This window comes from Artemia sp. Qi Xiang Cuo, chromosome 21 (assembly GCF_049724085.1).
Source record: "Artemia sp. Qi Xiang Cuo chromosome 21, ASM4972408v1, whole genome shotgun sequence".
NCBI classification, from domain to species: domain Eukaryota; kingdom Metazoa; phylum Arthropoda; class Branchiopoda; order Anostraca; family Artemiidae; genus Artemia; species Artemia sp. Qi Xiang Cuo.
The window spans coordinates 40,980,444-41,000,036 of NC_142814.1; the positions used below are offsets into that span (position 1 = coordinate 40,980,444).

General features: G+C 34.1%; 1 protein-coding gene across 1 annotated transcript in view; it reads right to left on the reverse strand.

Annotated features, from left to right (window-relative positions):
- Positions 1–19,593, reverse strand: part of LOC148939551 (sodium/mannose cotransporter SLC5A10-like) — a 200,568-nt gene that overhangs the window by 29,291 nt on the left and 151,684 nt on the right. Inside the window, exons 7-8 of the mRNA XM_089107078.1 lie at positions 14,988–15,231; positions 8,179–8,329 (exon numbers count right to left, since the gene is read on the reverse strand). Of these exons, the coding sequence (XP_088963204.1) occupies positions 8,179–8,329; positions 14,988–15,231 (395 nt within the window). The remainder of the gene's footprint in view (positions 1–8,178; positions 8,330–14,987; positions 15,232–19,593) is intronic.

Sequence of the window (19,593 nt, forward strand, 5' to 3'; positions counted from 1 at the left end):
TAAGCTAGCCGCTGTGAGCGGTTACTTCTTGTGACGAGAGGATGTCCTTATTGCAGTACGGTATATTTTTGTAGGTGAAATTAGTTTTGTAGAAATATGATAGTACGAAATCACTCTCTGACTATTATTTTAAATGAAAATAATACTTTATATAGATGATAATATTTAAAGTGGAGGTAATAGTGAGTGGCATTTTAGGTTAGATTTTATACATCTGTTTAAAACGTTTGAAATGGTACTTAGGAGATGAGGGGGATCATTATTTAAAAAGAACTATATCTTTAGCAATATTAAAAAAATTTATATCGTAACATGGCTGCTTGAAGAGCCAACTTCTGCCTCTGCTTCTGTATTGCCCTCCCCCCCCCCATCATAATTAAAACTACCCACTCATAACAGCTTAAGAAATTAGAAAATTAAGCTTATTTTGGAATAATATTAACTATTTGGAACCATTAGACATTAGGTAGCCTGTGAAATCTCTGATAGAATTTAATATTATAGAGTATTTTAATAATATAGAGTATTTTTAATATAGAGTATTTTATAATATAGTAATTTTATAATATAGTTACAATATAGTAATTTAATAATATAGAGTATTTAATAATATAGAGTATTTTTAATATAGTAATTTTATAATATAGTTACAATATAGTAATTTAATAATATAGAGTATTTAATAATATAGAGTATTTTATAATATAGTTATAATATAGTAATTTAATAATATAGAGTATTTAATAATATAGAGTATTTTTAATATAGTAATTTTATAATATAGTTACAATATAGTAATTTAATAATATAGAGTATTTAATAATATAGAGTATTTTATAATATATGTAGTTATAATATAGTAATTTAATAATATAGAGTATCTAATAATATAGAGTATTTTATAATATAGTAATTTTATAATATAGTTACAATATAGTAATTTAATAATATAGAGTATTTAATAATATAGAGTATTTTATATTATAGTTATAATATAGTAATTTAATAATATAGAGTATCTAATAATATAGAGTATTTTATAATATAGTAATTTTATAATATAGTTACAATATAGTAATTTAACAATATAGAGTATTTAATAATATAGAGTATTTTTAATATAGTAATTTTATAATATAGTTACAATATAGTAATTTAATAATATAGAGTATTTAATAATATAGAGTATTTTATAATATAGTTATAATATAGTAATTTAATAATATAGATTATTTAATAATATAGAGTATTTTTAATATAGTAATTTTATAATATAGTTACAATATAGTAATTTAATAATATAGAGTATTTAATAATATAGAGTATTTTATATTATAGTTATAATATAGTAATTTAATAATATAGAGTATCTAATAATATAGAGTATTTTATAATATAGTAATTTTATAATATAGTTACAATATAGTAATTTAACAATATAGAGTATTTAATAATATAGAGTATTTTTAATATAGTAATTTTATAATATAGTTACAATATAGTAATTTAATAATATAGAGTATTTAATAATATAGAGTATTTTTAATATAGTAATTTTATAATATAGTTACAATATAGTAATTTAATAATATAGAGTATTTAATAATATAGAGTATTTTTAATATAGTAATTTTATAATATAGTTACAATATAGTAATTTAATAATATAGAGTATTTAATAATATATTACTATTTAATATATAGTAATTTTATAATATAGTTATAATATAGTAATTTAATAATATAGAGTATTTAATAATATAGAGTATTTTATAATATAGTTATAATATAGTAATTTAATAATATAGAGTACTTAATAATATAGAGTATTTTATAATATAGTAATTTTATAATATAGTTACAATATAGTAATTTAATAATATAGAGTATTTAATAATATAGAGTATTTTTAATATAGTAATTTTATAATATAGTTACAATATAGTAATTTAATAATATAGAGTATTTAATAATATAGAGTATTTTATAGTATAGTAATTTTATAATATAGTTATAATATAGTTATTTAATAATATAGAGTATTTAATAATATAGAGTATTTTATAATATAGTTATAATATTGTAATTTAATAATATAGAGTATTTAATAATATAGAGTATTTTATAATATAGTAATTTTATAATATAGTTACAATATAGTAATTTAATAATATAGAGTATTTAATAATATAGAGTATTTTATAATATAGTAATTTTATAATATAGTTACAATATAGTAATGTAATAATATAGAGTATTTTATAATATAGTAATTTTATAATATAGTTATAATATATTTTATATTATAACTATATATTAAGTTATAATTAATTTAATAATATAGTTATAATATAGTAATTTAATAATATAAAGTATTTAATAATTAAGAGTAGCATTCTTAAGTCCTAAATTAATGTGTCAAATGATCACTCACTTGAAAAAGTCTTTTAAAAAATATGGGCACGTACAATAAGATGGCCTTCATACCCGTACGTACTGCTCCCCTGCCTCCTCCCTCAAACAAGATATTTAGAATTGTTTCAATAAATTCATATAAGTCGCCTGTTTTAATTTTCCCATTTGTGTCCCCCTTGAAATAAATAAATACGTAAATGTGCAAAAACACTTATAAATGGTTTCTTGGCCCCTCCCACATGATAGAAGCATAAGTAAGTACTCAAAGAGATATCTGCACTTTCATTGTCTTCTCTTAAGCCAGATCCTAACTTTGAATATTAACTGCATTTTCATCAATAATATGGTGTTCAAAAAATTTGAAAACTCATATTATCTATTTAATTCTCCAGTTTTATTGAATATTATGTTATTTTTAAGATCTATTTAAATATATTTTGCAATTAAAATTTTAAGGCTGTATTATTTCATGGTCGTTCAAACTCGGTCATTAATTCTTTCACTAGGAGAATATTCCATATACTTTTCCGTGCATCAAGGGAATTTCGCAATAAATCAATAAAAATTCCCACAAGGGATGCTTCAATTCCCTGAAATTCTCACCGAGTTCCACGTGATGACGAAAACAGGATACCAGCACTCAATCTAGAAAAACTATTACGGAAAAACACGAGAATCAGATATACTAATACAAAGGATACGTTGTCAAGAGTGCGTCATTGCGTACATTAAAAAGAAACACCGGATCATTCTGTTTGAATGCGTCTACCACCGATCAGAAGAATTTCTTGTGAAAAAAGCACTAACCAGCATGCCTCTGCCCTTGTGGAAGACGCCTTAGCGATCAAAGCAAAACCCTGATAATCACGATCAAGACCGACCTGGAAGTCCTGGGCGGTTTTCACCAACAGGGAAGAAGACAAGATTCGTTAGGGTTATAGAATATTCCCTCCATCCCTCCAGGACCCGAAATGGATCCACGTGGTAAAAGAGAGTCTGTCAACTTCTAAATACCGAGGAGAGCTGACGAAGCTTGTTTCTTTCTACAAGAGAAGTAAGAAGTAAGTAATAGCAGAATATAGCTATTGCAGACAGTAGGAAAATCAGGCTTCCTTCCCCAGTCCCAAGGATAACACAGACCTACAGGGAAGGACGTCTCTGTACTAATGTGACAAAAGATCATTGAATCGATTCCATAACGCGGAACTAAGGAGACAGGAAGTCTCTGAATTAATAAGTTAGTAGACTAGTGAATTACTGCCCCGAATATAGGGCACTGCTGTCCATAGATACGAGAAAGTATTTATATTTCATGTTTGCGAAAAAAACAACAACTCTGCAATCAAGTGAAGGTCCTACGTCTGACAACGCTTAAAATTTGACTAAAATAAAAACTTGACAAAAGCAAGAAAGGAGTTTAATAGTAGGAAAAAAGACTACAAAAAAATTAATAAATCTACTATCTGTATCGAGGCCGTACCCATGATTTTTTTTTCGGAGGGGGTTTTACTCAAAAATAGATTTTTTGGGGGGGGGGGTACACGAAAAACCTCAAAAAATGCATTCAAAATTTGTTTATATCAATTTATGTTACGTTTTTACGAGTCAGACAAAAATTTCAGTGGGGGAGGGGTTCAAACCAGGTAACCCCCCCCCCCCCCATGGATATGGCCCTGATCTCTATCGAGGATTCTTAACCTTTTCCAAGTACATGTCCTTCTGAATCCGATAATTTGATCTGGCCCCCTCCCTCTTTAGAACGTGTTGCGAGATTTTTGCTGAGGTATTACTTGATGAACGTACTATACTAGGCAACTACATAATATTCTCTCTACTTTAAAATCTTCTTTTGCACACTTGGAGGTCATTGTACCCCGGTCGGGAGGCTTTGACCTAAATTTCAAATTTGGGCTAATCCTTACAAATAAACTAAGATCTCAATACATTAAGCATAATTTTTAATTTGCGGACATCAGTAGAACTTTAAAGCCTGTGGGGGGGGGATGAGGTTGAACCACCAAGCAGCAAATTATGTTTAGATATAAAAGTGTCCCCTGAGCACAGGAACCAAATCTCACACGAAAGGAAACTTCATGAATCATGTTTTATGAGAGCAAATTACAGTTTTTCTTAGTTTAAATATATAATAAATAGCTAATTTGAGCTACCGGATTAATTTGATGGAAAATAAATTTGGCAGCTAAAATTAGGATTTCTTTCCAATATTTTTCATCTAATTAAAAAACTGTTTGGCAAGAAAAATAAAAGCTTATGCAGGATTGTCATTATTCACTTTAATATTTAATACAGTTTCTGTTAGGGGAAGTAAAAAAATTAAATTGTTACAGTATCGTTGATATCAAAAGTCGGAAATGTTTGGGGCAGCATCACATTTTGGTCAGTATTGCAACTTTGAAACAGGGAAATAAATAAGCAAAACTAATTAGTTGAACTTGGCAATCCTGTACTGGTGCACCCAGAGTTGCAAAATCAGTTTCATAGACCCACTACAGGCCCCGGAATTTGCTTTCGGTGATAAGATTATGCGAAATCGTCTCCATCACCGTCCAAACCAGAAGAAGAAATTGTTTTTTAATTGAACTTTAAAGTCAGCTGGTTAACTATATGTTTTCTTCTTTCTGCCCTGCAGTGGAGCAGTGGGATTAAATTCTGCTGTGTAATACGTCATCAGGAGTTCAAACTCAGCTACATAAACCCACTATAAGGTCCGGAATTTGATTCCGGTGATAAGATTATGCGAAATCGTCTCCATAACCGTTCAAACCAGAGGAAGAACAAATTGTTTTTGAATTGGATTTTAAAGTCAGCTGGTTCACTAAATGCTCTTTTTCTATTCTACCCTGCAGTGGCCCAGTGGGATTAAACTCTGCTTTGTATTACGTGATCAGAAGTTCAAACTCAGCTATATAAATCCACTACAAGGCCCGGAACTTGATTTCGATGATAAGATTATGCGAAATTGTCTCCATAATCGCCCAAACCAGAAGAAGAAATTGTTTTTTAATTGGATTTTAAAGTCAGCTGGTTAACTATATGTTTTTCTTCTTTCTGCCCTGCAGTGGAGCAGTGGGATTAAATTCTGATGTGTAATACGTCATCAGGAGTTCAAACTCAGCTACATAAACCCACTATAAGGTCCGGAATTTGATTCCGGTGATGAGATTATGCGAAATCGTCTCCATAATCGTCCATACCAGAAGAAGAAGAAATTGATTTTTGAATTGGATTTTAAAATCAGCTGGTTCACTATATGTTTTCCTTCTATTCTGCCCTATAGTGGCAAAGTGGGATTAAACTCTGCTTTGTAATACGTGATCAGAAGTTCAAACTCAGCTACATAAACCCACTACAAGGTTCGGAATTTGATTCCGGTGATAAGATTATGCGAAATCGTCTCCATAACCGTCCAAACCAGAAGAAGAATAAATTTGATTTTGAACTGGAGTTTAAAGTCAACTAGTTCACTATATGTTTTTCTTCTATTCTGCCCTGCAGTGGCACAGTGGGATTAAACCCTGCTTTGTAATACGTGATCAGAAGTTCAAACTCAGCTACATAAACCCATTAAAAGGTCCGGAATTTGATTCCGGTGATTAGTCCCTTCTTGGTAATAAGGAACTGGGAGTTTGAACTCAGCTTCATAAACCCACTTCAGACCAGGGTTGCCAACTTGCACGCTTTTCGTTTGAAATGCGCTCTTTTTTACCTCTGAGGGGATACGGAAGAGTGTAAATCACTCTTTTTGGGTGTCAGTTTTCATTCGCTTTAAACATCAGTAGTTGGCAACTTCGTCATAGGTGCATTTAAATCAAGGAACAGGGTTGCCAATTTGCAAGCTTTTCATGCAAAACGCACTCCTTTTTTCCTCAGAGGGGATACGGAAGACGGGATTCGCAAAATTTTGGACTTGGACTCTTTTTAAGCAAAGATCACTCTTTTTTTGCCTTGATTTGCACTCTTTTAAGACGTCGGCAGCTGGCAACCTTGCTACAGACCAGCAATTTGATTCTGGTGAAGACATTCTGTGAAATAGTTTTTATACTAATCCAAAAAAGAGGAAGAACATAGCAAACAAACTATATGGTAGCACTATTTTGATTATCTGTAATTGTACTTTCAATTTCAGAAATCAGCAATAAATGTTATAAATTTAAGAATATAAATCCCAGTAAATAACAGCAATGGGTGCACATGGGGAGGGTGGGGGGGGGGGTGTTGGAGCCCAAATCGAGTCAAAATGACAGTGAAAACTGAAAATGAGCCATATAGTACCAAAAAGGTAAAGATATACTAAAGAAAACTGACCCGTTTATGCGGATGCTTGAATTAATGTTTGAATTAAAGATGTTCAATATGGGTCACCAATTCACAACACTCTAGGGGGGGGGAAGGAGCAAAATGCATTCTCAAAATCTAGGAAGGGGGGTCAATATCTATAATTTTTCCTGTTTTTCAGCGAAAATACTGAGAAACGGGCTTTCTCATAATCTAGGTGGGACAAAATATCTAGACAAGGGTCAATTGCCTCCCCCCTGCGTCCTCCCCCAACTGGTACCATTGTGTGCAATGGAGCACTAGTGGAGAGAATTGGTGAGAAAAGCCTCCTGAACGAAGTCGATGCTGAATAGTGTCATAACGACACGAGCAGCAGGTTCTAACTTCAGAGATACCGAAATAAAAGAAGCAGATGATCGAGCATACCCAAATAAGAAGATGTGCAACACAAAAATGAGGAATTGGTGCCAAAATCCTACTAAACATTCTTACAGATAAAAGCTAATAAGACAATGTTGACGTCGACTGATGTCATTATTACACTAGTATCAGGTCGTGAAGCTCAGAATGCCGAAGTGTAAAAGCTAGTAACTATAAGTATGGGCAGTAACTATAACTATACTTATACTATAAGTATACGTAACTGAAAATACGAAGATGGTGCAACAAAGTACTGAGGAGGTGGTGGCAAAAGCCCCCCCCCCCAGCTAATTCAATACTAAACCAGTTTTTGCATTGAATGGGTACTTGATTCATTTTTGCATTGAATAAGTCAGCTGAACCTGAATTAATTCATAGAAAACATTAGCGTGAAAGAAAACGTTAACGTTCGTCCAATGCAGAAGATAATAACAGTTGGCCAAGACGGTTTCTAACTAATGCCTCTCACGCACAGGGCTGCAAGAGAGAATTTAAAAAAAAAATAGAGGATCCACTTACAAATGATTCTAAAGTTAGAAAAAAAATCTCGAGATATAAAATATTCATAGCATATACATTTAATATACATACATTAACGTCTGAAGAAAACATTAGGTCCGTTTAACGCAGAAGATAACTTGAGTTGGCTATGAGTTTCTAACTAATGCCTCCTAAGCTCAAGGCTGCTACAGAGAATTTAAAAGAATTCCAAGATTCACTTGCAAATGATTCTAAGTTAGGAAAAAAAATTCAGGAGATTAAACACTCATAACGAATACATTTAATATACTTTTTGAGAGTAATATTTATAAACATATTTTTGCCGAGATCCCAAGCTCGAGGCTGAAGTTTTCAGATCTAGGGAATATCCTATAAAGTCGGAGCCCTCCTCTATTATCTCCAAAATCTCTACTCTGGACTTGATCCAGAATTTATGACGAATGCAAGTATTGTGATAAGATTCTAGGCCACGAAAGCCCGAACTGCAAAATGAACGTCCTATGGCTGTAGAAGATATTGAAAAAACAAGAAATAATGTAAACTTACTTCCCAACGATTAGAATTTCTCTGGAAGATGCTTGTGGGCGTATTCTTCTCCAAAGATCAAGAGTGAACAAAGTTGAAGCGCTATTGAAAATAGAACTAAGGTCAGACATTAAAGCTGCAAGCATCACTGCCATCATAGCGCCTCTCATTCCTGAAAACAATTTAGAAAATTACTATTTTTAGAAATATAATAGTATAAATTAGAAATATACTGAAGATATATATGCAAGTTCTGACATTAAAGCTGCAAACATCACTGCCATCATAGCATCTCTCATTCCTGAAAAGAATTTGGAATATACTAGTTTTATAAATATGATTATACAAATTAGAAACATGTTGAAAATGTATGTGTAAGGTCAGACATTAAAGCTGCAAACATCACTGCCGTCATAGCATCTCTCATTCCTGAAAAGAATTTGGAATATACTAGTTTTAGAAATATGATTATACAAATTAGAAATATGTTGAAAATGTATGTGTAAGGTCAGATATTAAAGTTGCAAACATCACTGCCATCATAGCATCCCTCATTCCTGAAAAGAATTTGGAATATACTAGTTTTAGAAATATGATTAACAAATTAGAAATATGTTGAAAATGTATGAGTAAGGTCAGACATTAAAGCTGCAAAACATCACTACCACCATAGTTCCTCTAGTTCCTGATAACAATATAGAAAATTACTAGGTTTAGAAATAGTTAACTGATTTGTGAAAAAAAAAAATTAAAAACCTACTTTTTCACAAGAAAACTTATAACACGAATTAATGACGACAGATCAGCTGTCAGGTGTGCAGGATAGGAGTTATATGGGGTTATAGAAGATATATTCTTCTTTATTCTAGTTGAAACAAAGTGCAAACCTATTATTAACAAAAGCTAATTTATTACTTGCTATTATTTATTAATGCATTAACATGGGTGGTTCTGGCCTCTCTTGCACACGGGGCAAAATCTTGATTAGCGCCCCCCCCCCCACTAGTTTCCGAAAAATTTTCTGATCAAATTTTAACAAAATTTTCATTTTATTAAGAACATTTTTATTTATTGATGATTTTTTTTGTTTACTTAAATCTGACTTTTCTTACTTTTTATGGGAAAACATATGGGATAAATGAAAATTTCGGAATCAATTTGCTTCTATTTAGTGCCAACAGCACCCTCTACTTTATTTTAATAAAAATACAATGTCAAAAATTACAAACGTACTACAAATATTATTTATTTGAAATTTTGAACCCCTAAAATTTTTGCACCCGCGGCAAATACCCAATCTGTCCCCCCTAAAACTGCCTCTGTGTATTAATTAATTATTTGATATGATAACTATTTATAAGCAATTATAATTCTTAAGTAATTCTAATTCAATAACTATTAAAATTAATCTATATTTTTTATTATATTAATTCTCATTAATTTATTAATTATTATTTAGGAACTAATTTATTAGTTTATAATACACTATATTAGTACTAGCTTAAAGTATGCTTAATTGAATATTAGGATTGTTTAGTCCCTGTTGGAATTCCGATGATAAAAAAACTGATTTCAGTTGCTGTTTATCTGTATCTGAAGTGCTCCAATTGGGAGGGAGCGCAATTGCTTCCCTTTCCCTAGGTTCTGAAAATACCTTTATATGGGGTATTTTCAATGAAAAACACCTTTTTTGGTATTTTCATTGAAGAAGTCGATAAAAATTGCCCTCCCCCCTCTATAAATTTGAAAATTATGTTTGGTTGCTTGCTGGTGGGTCAAAGTTGAGCTTTCAGCAGTTTCATGCCAAGAAACCTATTTTGAAAAGGTAGCCAATTTAAGGTGGACTTTGGGTAGAAGTTTTGTCTCTTGCCAAAATAATGCTATTTCTGCCTAGTTATTTGATGGAAATAACTCTTCCCCTTCCTTTTTTGTAATTCAGACAATTCTCGGTTTCGTCAAAAAGCTGAATTCTTACGCACGTGTTTGATGAAAATATGTATTTTCCCTCTTTTTCGCAGTTTAGATAAATCCTCCCTCTCGCCAAAAAACTTAATTCCTAAGTACATGTCTAATGAGAATGTCTGGAAATGTTTCATCAAAATATGCACTGGAATCTTCAGGGATTTGACACTGAATTATTCAACAAAGGCCGCAGTTAATTCTGGGGTTCTTCTATAGTTATTTCTATGGTTCTTTTTCTATAATTTGTCCTCACCGCTACTTGTAAATGCAATCAATCAAATCATTTTTGGCGACCGTCCAAAAATATAATTTGAGCGTAAAGTTTGGCATATAAAAACTTGGACTAGTTTTGTTTCTTCAGAAACTATCAGCCAACCGCTAGAAAATAATTAAACTTGCATCCCACGCTCTTCGAAAGTAAACGACATTATTCACCTGTTTTTCCAAGGAAAGTCGCCTCTCTTGACGTTGTTAAACGTCAAAGGACTGTATTCAATTTATATAGCGAGCATTCATAGATAGAGCCTAGACATTGGTGGATACGGGCCTTGAGGGGTCCAGAGTTTCTTCCTCAAAACTTACAAATCATACTTACAGAAATATATATATTAGGTTTTTCTTCAAGTATACCTCATAATAACCCATTTCTCTTGCAAAATTTTCGTCTTCTTCTTCTTGATTAGTGATGCTCATCGTGAACATGCCTATTCTGAGCTTTTCACTTTCTGCGGTTCAACTGTCTGAGGTTTGCGGGTTTTATTCACCAGCGACGTCATTTACCTCATCTGCAACCAGGATATTTGGTGCCAGTACCCAGCAGGTAAATCATTATGAGTGCTAAGGCCCTTCGAGCAGCTTATCCTCCGTAGTTTCTACCTATCCATTTATATGACATCCCTTTGGAATCCTCTGGCACTTTTAGCCGCGTTTTCAGGCTCAGCGGTTTCGAACACGGGTTGTTCTCATGTAGTGCATCAAGCGTTTTCACAAAGCGGGTTCTCGAGGAAAACACGGGGTTGAAACTTCGAACCCGCTGAAACTAGACGAAACTAGACGAAAACAACCCGTGTTCGAACCCGCTGAGCCTGAAAACGTGGCTTTTATTTAGACATGTAGATTAGAAATCTAGGTCCAACAGTTATTCTAGTGTCAAAAGTCCTTCCGGGCCACTTGTCACCCACAATTCTCCGTTTTGATATTATCAAACTGGCAAAGATTTTGAAATATCATTCCACTCAAATCGAACTTCTGGGATGGAACATTCTATCCTCGGGAGCGATGCATTCTTTATCTTATTAGGAAAATTAATAGCAACAAGATTCATTTCAACAGGTGTATCCCTCTTATATAATTTACCAAGGCCAGTGCCGCAAGTGATTTTTTTGGCTAGTTGCTTGACTGTAAGACCGTTGAATGTCGACATTGAGAACAGTCAAGGGCCATTGTAATTTTATGTCTTCTAACATAGCGTCTTTTAAATTACCAAAAGTACATGCTCTTTGGCTTACATAGCAAGAGACCCCTTCATCCCATTACAAAAGATTTAGGATACCGTAATTAAACTTTTACTCTGTATCATATCCATCATCATCTTTGTTTGACGTTTCTTGAGGATAAGGTTCATGACGTTGTCCCTAGTCTTGCCGTCACCAGAGCGCGCTAGCCACCACACTGCCTGGCATAAAGCTCAGTGAGATCCGCACTCCTTCGTCATTTTGAGGTGCGTTGTGGTTTCCTATGCTGCTTAGAGACGGAGGTTCAAGCGTCATTGCCTGGAGCTCCATCACCACCATAGAAGTTTTTAGAGGTTTTAGTTCTTGTAGTCTTTGCTCTTGTAGTACCACTTTAGTCCTTGTAGCACCAAGTACTTATTTATTTCTATAAAGCCATGTTAAAATAACAAAAGTCTAATTTTCTTCAGTTTAGAAACACGGGTAGCGTCAGCTACCCCAACCCACGGGTAGCGACCCCAACCAGGCATTGCACTCCCGGTCGAAAGCAGTGAATGAGTAGATCGGTCCCTGCCCAACGCAGACCACTGGTCAGCGTGCGAAAAAGTTTATAGAGAGCATGGGCATCTTATAAGGATGGAAACTGGCCCGAGTGCCAACGGGAAAAATCATCCACACTCTCTAGCATATGGCAACTTTGTTTAACAAAAAATTGCAGCACAGTTATCTTTTCAGTGGCTTTAAAATACTTAAGAGAGTAAATAAAGCAGAATTTTGTTCCCAGTAGGCTTACAACAACTAGCCAACTTAACCTGCCAAGATTTTCCCAAGGCAACTTAGATCTATCTTGTAAAGACTATATTTTGTGCATACTAGATATTGTATTAAAATAAACCTTGAAAACAAAAAATGCTGATTGATTATTACTTACAGAGGAATGTCAGTTTTCAATACTATTGCATCATAGGTTAATCGTATCGAGTATCTCATTTTCTTAGAAATTATCTACTTTTCATAATGAAGTCGCCAACGCTACACTGGCAGCAGTGGTGGGTTTTTTAGAGGGGGGTCAGGTAATCTCTAGATGTAGACCCATTTTGCCCGCCCCCCATTAAAATGCTGGAGCTACGCTCCTGACTGTCAGTGGTGCTAGTAGTTTTTAATCCCCATCTTTATATGTTAAATCACCTAAGACCTGACTCTTATAAGTTTCGCATTCTCTTTGTCTTCTAAACGAGTTGGCCACCCACTGACTCAGCTTCACGTTGCAGCAAAGGTGTTCAATTCCATCCCGTTGGGGGGTCCTCATTGCTTCGCTTCAGGAGGCTGAACTGGTAAAAGTAATTATTTGCTAGACACAACAAGCCAAGATAATTTGTTTAGTTATTTTCGCAGGAAAAATAGAGAAATTGACGAAGCAAGCAATATTAAAGATAAAAATAGACTTCTCATCTGCATATGAAAATTCAGCAGATTTAAAAAAATGGATATTAAACCTTTTTTCTTGCCAATTGAGAAGATTTAGTAGTGTAGTTACGAAAAGTAAAAATGTGGTTTGACGTCAAATAAATTGCTATATAAATGGTTTTGTCAATGCGCAGCTAAAAAAAAAAAAAAAAAAAAAAAAGCGCAGATTCCGAATGAAAAGTCAACCGCTCTAGCTCTTTCACGAATTTGATTTTTTTTTCTTTTCTTTTTTAGGTTCGGGCCGAGGGCAAATTTCTTAACGTAAAAAATGCTTTGCTCAGGGCTGGATAAAGAGCGATTGGTGCGATTAGGCCAAATCGGACCCCGTATTTAAAAGTGACCCCGCGTTACCATCAAAAAAAAAAAAAAAAAAAAAAAAAACAGATTCTGAAATTTAAAGCAAATTGTTTTTGACGATAAGAGATGAATAATGAGTTATTCAAATAATGAAAAACATATTTATTTTAGTTTACATTACTGGACAAGATTTATTAATGTATCTATTATTATATAATATATACTTCATAATATAGAAAACTGATAACCCTAAAAGTTCTTTTCATATTTATTGAACTTAATCGGGAAAGTCTTATATTAGAAGTTTTGCACTGAGTACCTGAACTAGTTTATGTACGTAAACTACTATGCAGGTATATTTTATTTAAACATTTAATATTCAGAGAGGGCCCCACAAAAAATCCAATCAGGCCCGCTCCTATTCAATCCAGGCCTGGTTGTCATGTAAAGACAATTCAGAATTCAGGAAGTGGTATAGGAGTTTGACTAAACATCCGTACATAGTTCAGAACATCACAGTAGCTTGGATTGAAATTGGAGATGATGAGGTAGTCTCTGAGGCAAATTTGAAGTACATAAAAATACGTCATTTTTCAAAATCGTCATCGTCCACGAGTTCCACAGGATTTTAGCGTCTTTGATTCAATTTACATAAAACTGCGATTGTCCAGGAGCCCGGTCCAAAGTTTATACGACCACCCGTTCCATAAAAAACTTCGACTTCAAAACCGATGGCTTAATCTGTCTCTGTCCGAACAGAAAGAATTTCAATAGGGCTCACAAGAAGAAGAACAGCCCTCGTGTTCGTAAAACAGAGTTCGGTGATAAGGTGGTGTCTCTCAGAATTGCTGCCCAAACGAATCTTTGTATTACTGTGATTTTTATTTGCCGTATGCAATTGATCACTGTGTTAGATTATATTTTAGTTTATTGATCTTTTATTTAAGAAGCTAAAAAAATCGTATAGAAGAGAAAAAGAGGATAATAACAGTGTTGGGACCCTTGGCCCTTTTATCAGGGAAATACCCTTTTTGAAAATTTAACTTCCTTTATCTTCAATAGCAATATTTAAACTCTGGGCCTATCTGTTACTACGAAACGTCCTGAAAGAATTCGTTAATTAATATAAGCCTGAAAATAGAAACGAGCGATGACTCATACAGGTTAAATCTAGAGTCTGAAATCCGCAAAGGAGTCTGAGTAATTTCAATTTGGTTCAGCCATTCATAGCCAGAGGATCAGAGCTAGGCCCTTACCTACACGCGAGAATTTACCCGCGAAGTTATATACACTGTTGAATTAATCTTGTGTCTGATTCGAGAGTATAAAGTTGTGTTTGAAAATAGTAAGCTTTTTCCACATTTTTGTCTTCTTGACTAGCCTAGGTGGAGAGACTGTGAAAAATAGAAGAAAACTATGTTAATATTTCAGTTGAGATCTCTGCCCAACCGTCTTCAGTGCAAAAAAATAATAATAAAAACTACAGATAAAATTCCACAGGACAAAATAAAAGAAAACCTTAATACAAAAACTAAAATTAAACGAAATTTTAATAAGTGCGGTCTTAGAAATTGTTTACGGTCTTTTATTTAGAAACTAGTGTTTTGTATCAGTCATAGAATAATGTTTTATACCTTCAAAAATAAACCTTACCTTCAGGCATAATGCCAAGAATAAGTCTGGGATATGCATTATTTGTACAGCCATTTTCACTTCCGCAGTATTTCATACATTGTTCAGGCACAACGCAGGCAACTTCGTCTGGGTAGAGCACTCGACTTGCCATTCCGGGTATGACTAGTAAAAAGAAAGGCAAAACCTTAGCCCAACCAGCAAAGAGGGTACCACCTTGCGCATGGCTTAATGACCGAGCTGCCAAAACTCGCTGCACCATCATCTGAAAAAAAAATTTATTTACTATTTTTTTTTGAATAGATATTCTAACTATGGTAGGACAGTTGTAAACACATAGCAAGCAAAAAGCAAACTTTAACAGCAGGAAACAATAAAGTAAACAAGAAATCATGAAATCAGAAAAAAATTTATTTAAAATGTTTTTGAATGATGAATAAATTTGTTTTTATAGGCAGCGCAATCGCGCTGCCTAAGTAAAGAACTATGTTGGCACAATATATTTTTTTTCCTTTAGACCATGGCACTTCGTATCGGAGGAGTTGTTGTAGAAACTTTGAAAAGGGCTCATTCAATTGGAAATTGGAGTGGCTTGCGCCCTTTTTAATAGTTGAAAGTGATTGGAAGGCTACTAACACCTCTTCCACACCCACCATTTCCCCAAACACATTCAATCAAAATTTTGATATTTCAATCAAAATTTTGGCTGTGGGGGAGGACACTCCCCCACAGTCCTCAGGGCAAGGGTTGTAAGTTATGCCCTGGGGGCATATAAGGTTTCTATAGAAAGCGTCATCATAGAAAATTCAAAAAAGGCTCATTCGATTGGAAATTCAAAGGGCTACTGCCCTTTTTAATAGTCGAAGGTGATTGGAGGGCAACTAACCCCCCTCTTACACCCACGTTTCCCCGATCACATCCAATCAAAATTTTGAGATAGCCATTTTGTTCAACGTAGTTGAAAGTTCTGGAAATTAGGTCTTTGAGGATGAAACCCCCCCCAGCCCTCAGGGCAAGGGTTGTAAGTTATGCCCTGGAGGCATATAAAATTTTTATAGAAATCGTTGTCGTAGAAACTTCAAAAAGAGCTCATTCGATTGGAAACTCAATTGGCTAGTGCCATTTTTAATAGTCGAAAGGGATTGGAAGGCAACTAACACCTCTTCCATGCCCACAATTTCCCCAAACACATCCAATCAAAATTTTGAGATAGCCATTTGGTTTTGGGGCATATAAGGTTTTTATTGAAATCTTTGTCGCAGAAACTTGAAAAAGGGCTCAATCGATTGGAAATTCAAAGGGCTAGTGCCCTTTTTAATAGTCGAAAGTGATTTGAGGGCAACTAACCCCCCATTCACTCCCACCTTTTCCCCAAACACATCCAATGAAAATTTTTAGATTGCCATTTTATTCAACGTAGTTAAAAGTTTTAGATGTCTTTGAGGATGATAACCTCCTCATAGCCCTCGGGGCTAGGGTTATGGGTTGCGCACTTGAGGTATAATCGGTTTTTTTTGAAAGTTTAGTCGTAGAAACTTGAAAAAGGGCTCATTCGATTGCAAATTCAAAGGGCGAATGCTATTTTTAATTGTCGAGAGATTGGAGGGCAACTAACCCCCCTCTCACGCCCACCTTTTCCCCAAACACATCCAATAAAAAATTTAGATAGCCATTTTGTTCAACGTAGTTAAAATTTTTAGAAATTATATCTTTGAGGATGATAACCCCCTCAGAGCCCTTGGGTCCAGGATTGTCAGTTAAGCCCTGGGGGCATTTAAGGTTTTTATTGAAAGCTTTGTCGTAGAAACTTGAAAAAGGGCTCATTCGATTGGAAATTAGAAGGGCTTGTGCCATTTTTAATAGTCAAAAGTGACTGGAGTCAAACTCAAAACGAGCAGAAAATAGCAAGAGTAGGGCTAAAAACCCCTATGCCTTCCCATGGCCAGAATATAACTTGCACTTTGAGTATTATAATATAATATTTTGAGATTTCCACGAGCTAAAAGGAATCCGAATGATCAGTTAAGAAGAGGTCAAGCCGGGATGACCCATGAGGGCCAATATAAGTGTAGAATTCAACAAGCTGTTCTAGGCCATAAGAAAGATTCAGGTCTAGCAGAGCTACGCCTTCAGCATCAGTCGTACAACTTTTCACCCAGTGGCCATGATGAATGTTGAAGTCTCCTCGGAATATTATATCTGATTTAGGGAACTTTTGCTTCATAAATTCCAAACAATCTTCCAGATGTTCGGTGATTTTCATCTTTGGTGGGTTACAGACTGTACCAAAACAAACGATTTGTTTGGTAGGTTTACTTTCCCCCAAAGGAGACCTCCTTGTCGCTAGGAATTTAGATTCCCTAATAACTACATTATTAAAATAATTAAGTAATTATTGTAATAGCCATGAATACCGTTTTATGATTTCACTTGATGAGAATGAGACAAATGCCATCATCATCATTTTTATGTATTTACTATATAAGATAAAGTACTTATAATAATTAATGTCTAATAAAAAATAAGTTGTCAACGAATTCCGGCCACAAGTGGAAAGTATTCTTCCTTGGCTATTTTTTGGAATTGAATTATTATTGGAACTCAAAATGTTCGAATTTTTGCCATGAAGCTGAAACAAGCTATAAAGCTGAAAGTTTCACAGTTGAAATAAATAACATCCTTCAGAACCATTAACAGCATAATAAAATAATTAGTCCTTTTCCATTTCTATTTTAGCGACACACTGGTGCCGAACGCGTAAATTGTTCTTTGTCAAAGAACTTTTGAAAAAAGAAATCGCTCTTATTTTTAAACACTATACTTATGGATGGTAAAAACAAAAATTAAGAAAAAATTATAATCATAACCAAAAATAAATTTGAAATCTCATTATGTATTTCCAAAAAGAATAATGAAAGATTAATCTAATCACATTCGACAGATACTAGTTTTTCGACCACAAAGGGGCCCCTCGCCCTTGCTCCGGCTGCAATTCAGTTTTATACAGTTTTTACTTACGTATACACGAAATTTGTTGAGCGTAAGAGAGCATTGCTAAGTTTAATTAAAATCAAAATTGATAAAACTAAAATTAAAACAGGCCACCAATTTTGGTGCTAAACAACACTAGCCAAGAATAAACTCCAGTAGTTGCCTGGATTCACTTTCAAAGCCAAGCGAATTCTTGACATAGCGCGAATATCTGTTCAGTAGATTTTGCGAAAACAGGCCTTTAATTCAGGTGCTTCGTTTCCACTCTACGGATTTTGACGCTTGCCGTTTTCAATTCCTCTAAAACTTGACATGAGTCATTATTAATTCCGACAGACGGATTTCACGTCCACCCGAAGAAAGAAAATATCCCCGTCGGGCCAAAATAATCTGTTTCGTTTCCGTTCTAAATCAGACTTGAAAACTTTGTTTCTATTGCCGGAAAAAATTACAAATAACAATCCTCTTTATGCACAGAAACCTATTGGTACTCTTTATTAGACGTGTATCTAAATTCCCTAGATTTGACGATTGAATTACCTAGACGTGTATGAGACTTTTACAAGACTTGTACATTAAAACGGGTAAGAGGATCAACGGGTAACGAGTAACATGGATCAACATTAAAATGGGTAAGAGCCTGAATCGATCATTTTTGTCAAAAGCAAGAATTAGTTGTAGTGTGTGATGGGGGGAGGGGAGCATGAGAGTTATCGATTTCTGGGCAACATCAACTGGCAAGAATTGTTATTAGATGTATCCATGTATCTGAAATACGCATTCTAAGATAAAATACCTACCAAATTTAGATTGGTCACCTGATCTAGTCCACATATTCATCTAAAACTGGTAAGAGCCAATAATCTTTAGCCAGGAACAAGAGTCTTTGGCAATGGGAGTGACAGGCAAAACCAAAGAAGGTCGATTCCCAGGTTGTATCGACGGGTAAAACTCACAATTGGTCCCCTTTTTTAGATACACATATAAAATGCCTAGACGCCTGGAGGGGTTCCCAACTAAGAGTTTGACCCCCCCCCCCGGACTCGTAAAAACTTAAAAGCTTTTTTGTAAACCTCTAACCCCCGAAAGAGAATCCTGGATACGTTCTTGGTAAAAATCCTTGTGTAATGCGTTCAAGTAAGTGGCATGTCTTAAATCACATGGTCTTTAAGCAATTCTGGTAATTTTGACAAATGTGGAAACTGAGAATATTCTTTTCTGTTTCAATTTTGTTTGTAAGATAAGTTTTCCTTACAAAGGCCGATATTTTTTATTTTGTTTTAATTAAGTCAAGATTGGAAATTTTCAGAGTATTTTAGTCTCAATAAAACCAAGATTGGTCTTCATTCAGTCAAGATTGGAAATTTTCAGAGTATTTTACTTTCAAAAAGACCAGCCGACCGGATTTCACGTAACGACGTTGCTTCGTTGATTTAACTGCATGAAACTTACCGTCTTCCGACAGAACATAAAGAGCCCAAGAGTGCCAAAGATCTGTTTCTCCTCAGTTTTCCATGTTTTTAAACTCCAGATCTCATATCAATAAATAAATCCTAAGCATATTCCCTTTCATTCCCGACGAAAAACTTATTGCTAACGCATACCACTCAAACAAAATCAATAACACAAAACCGAG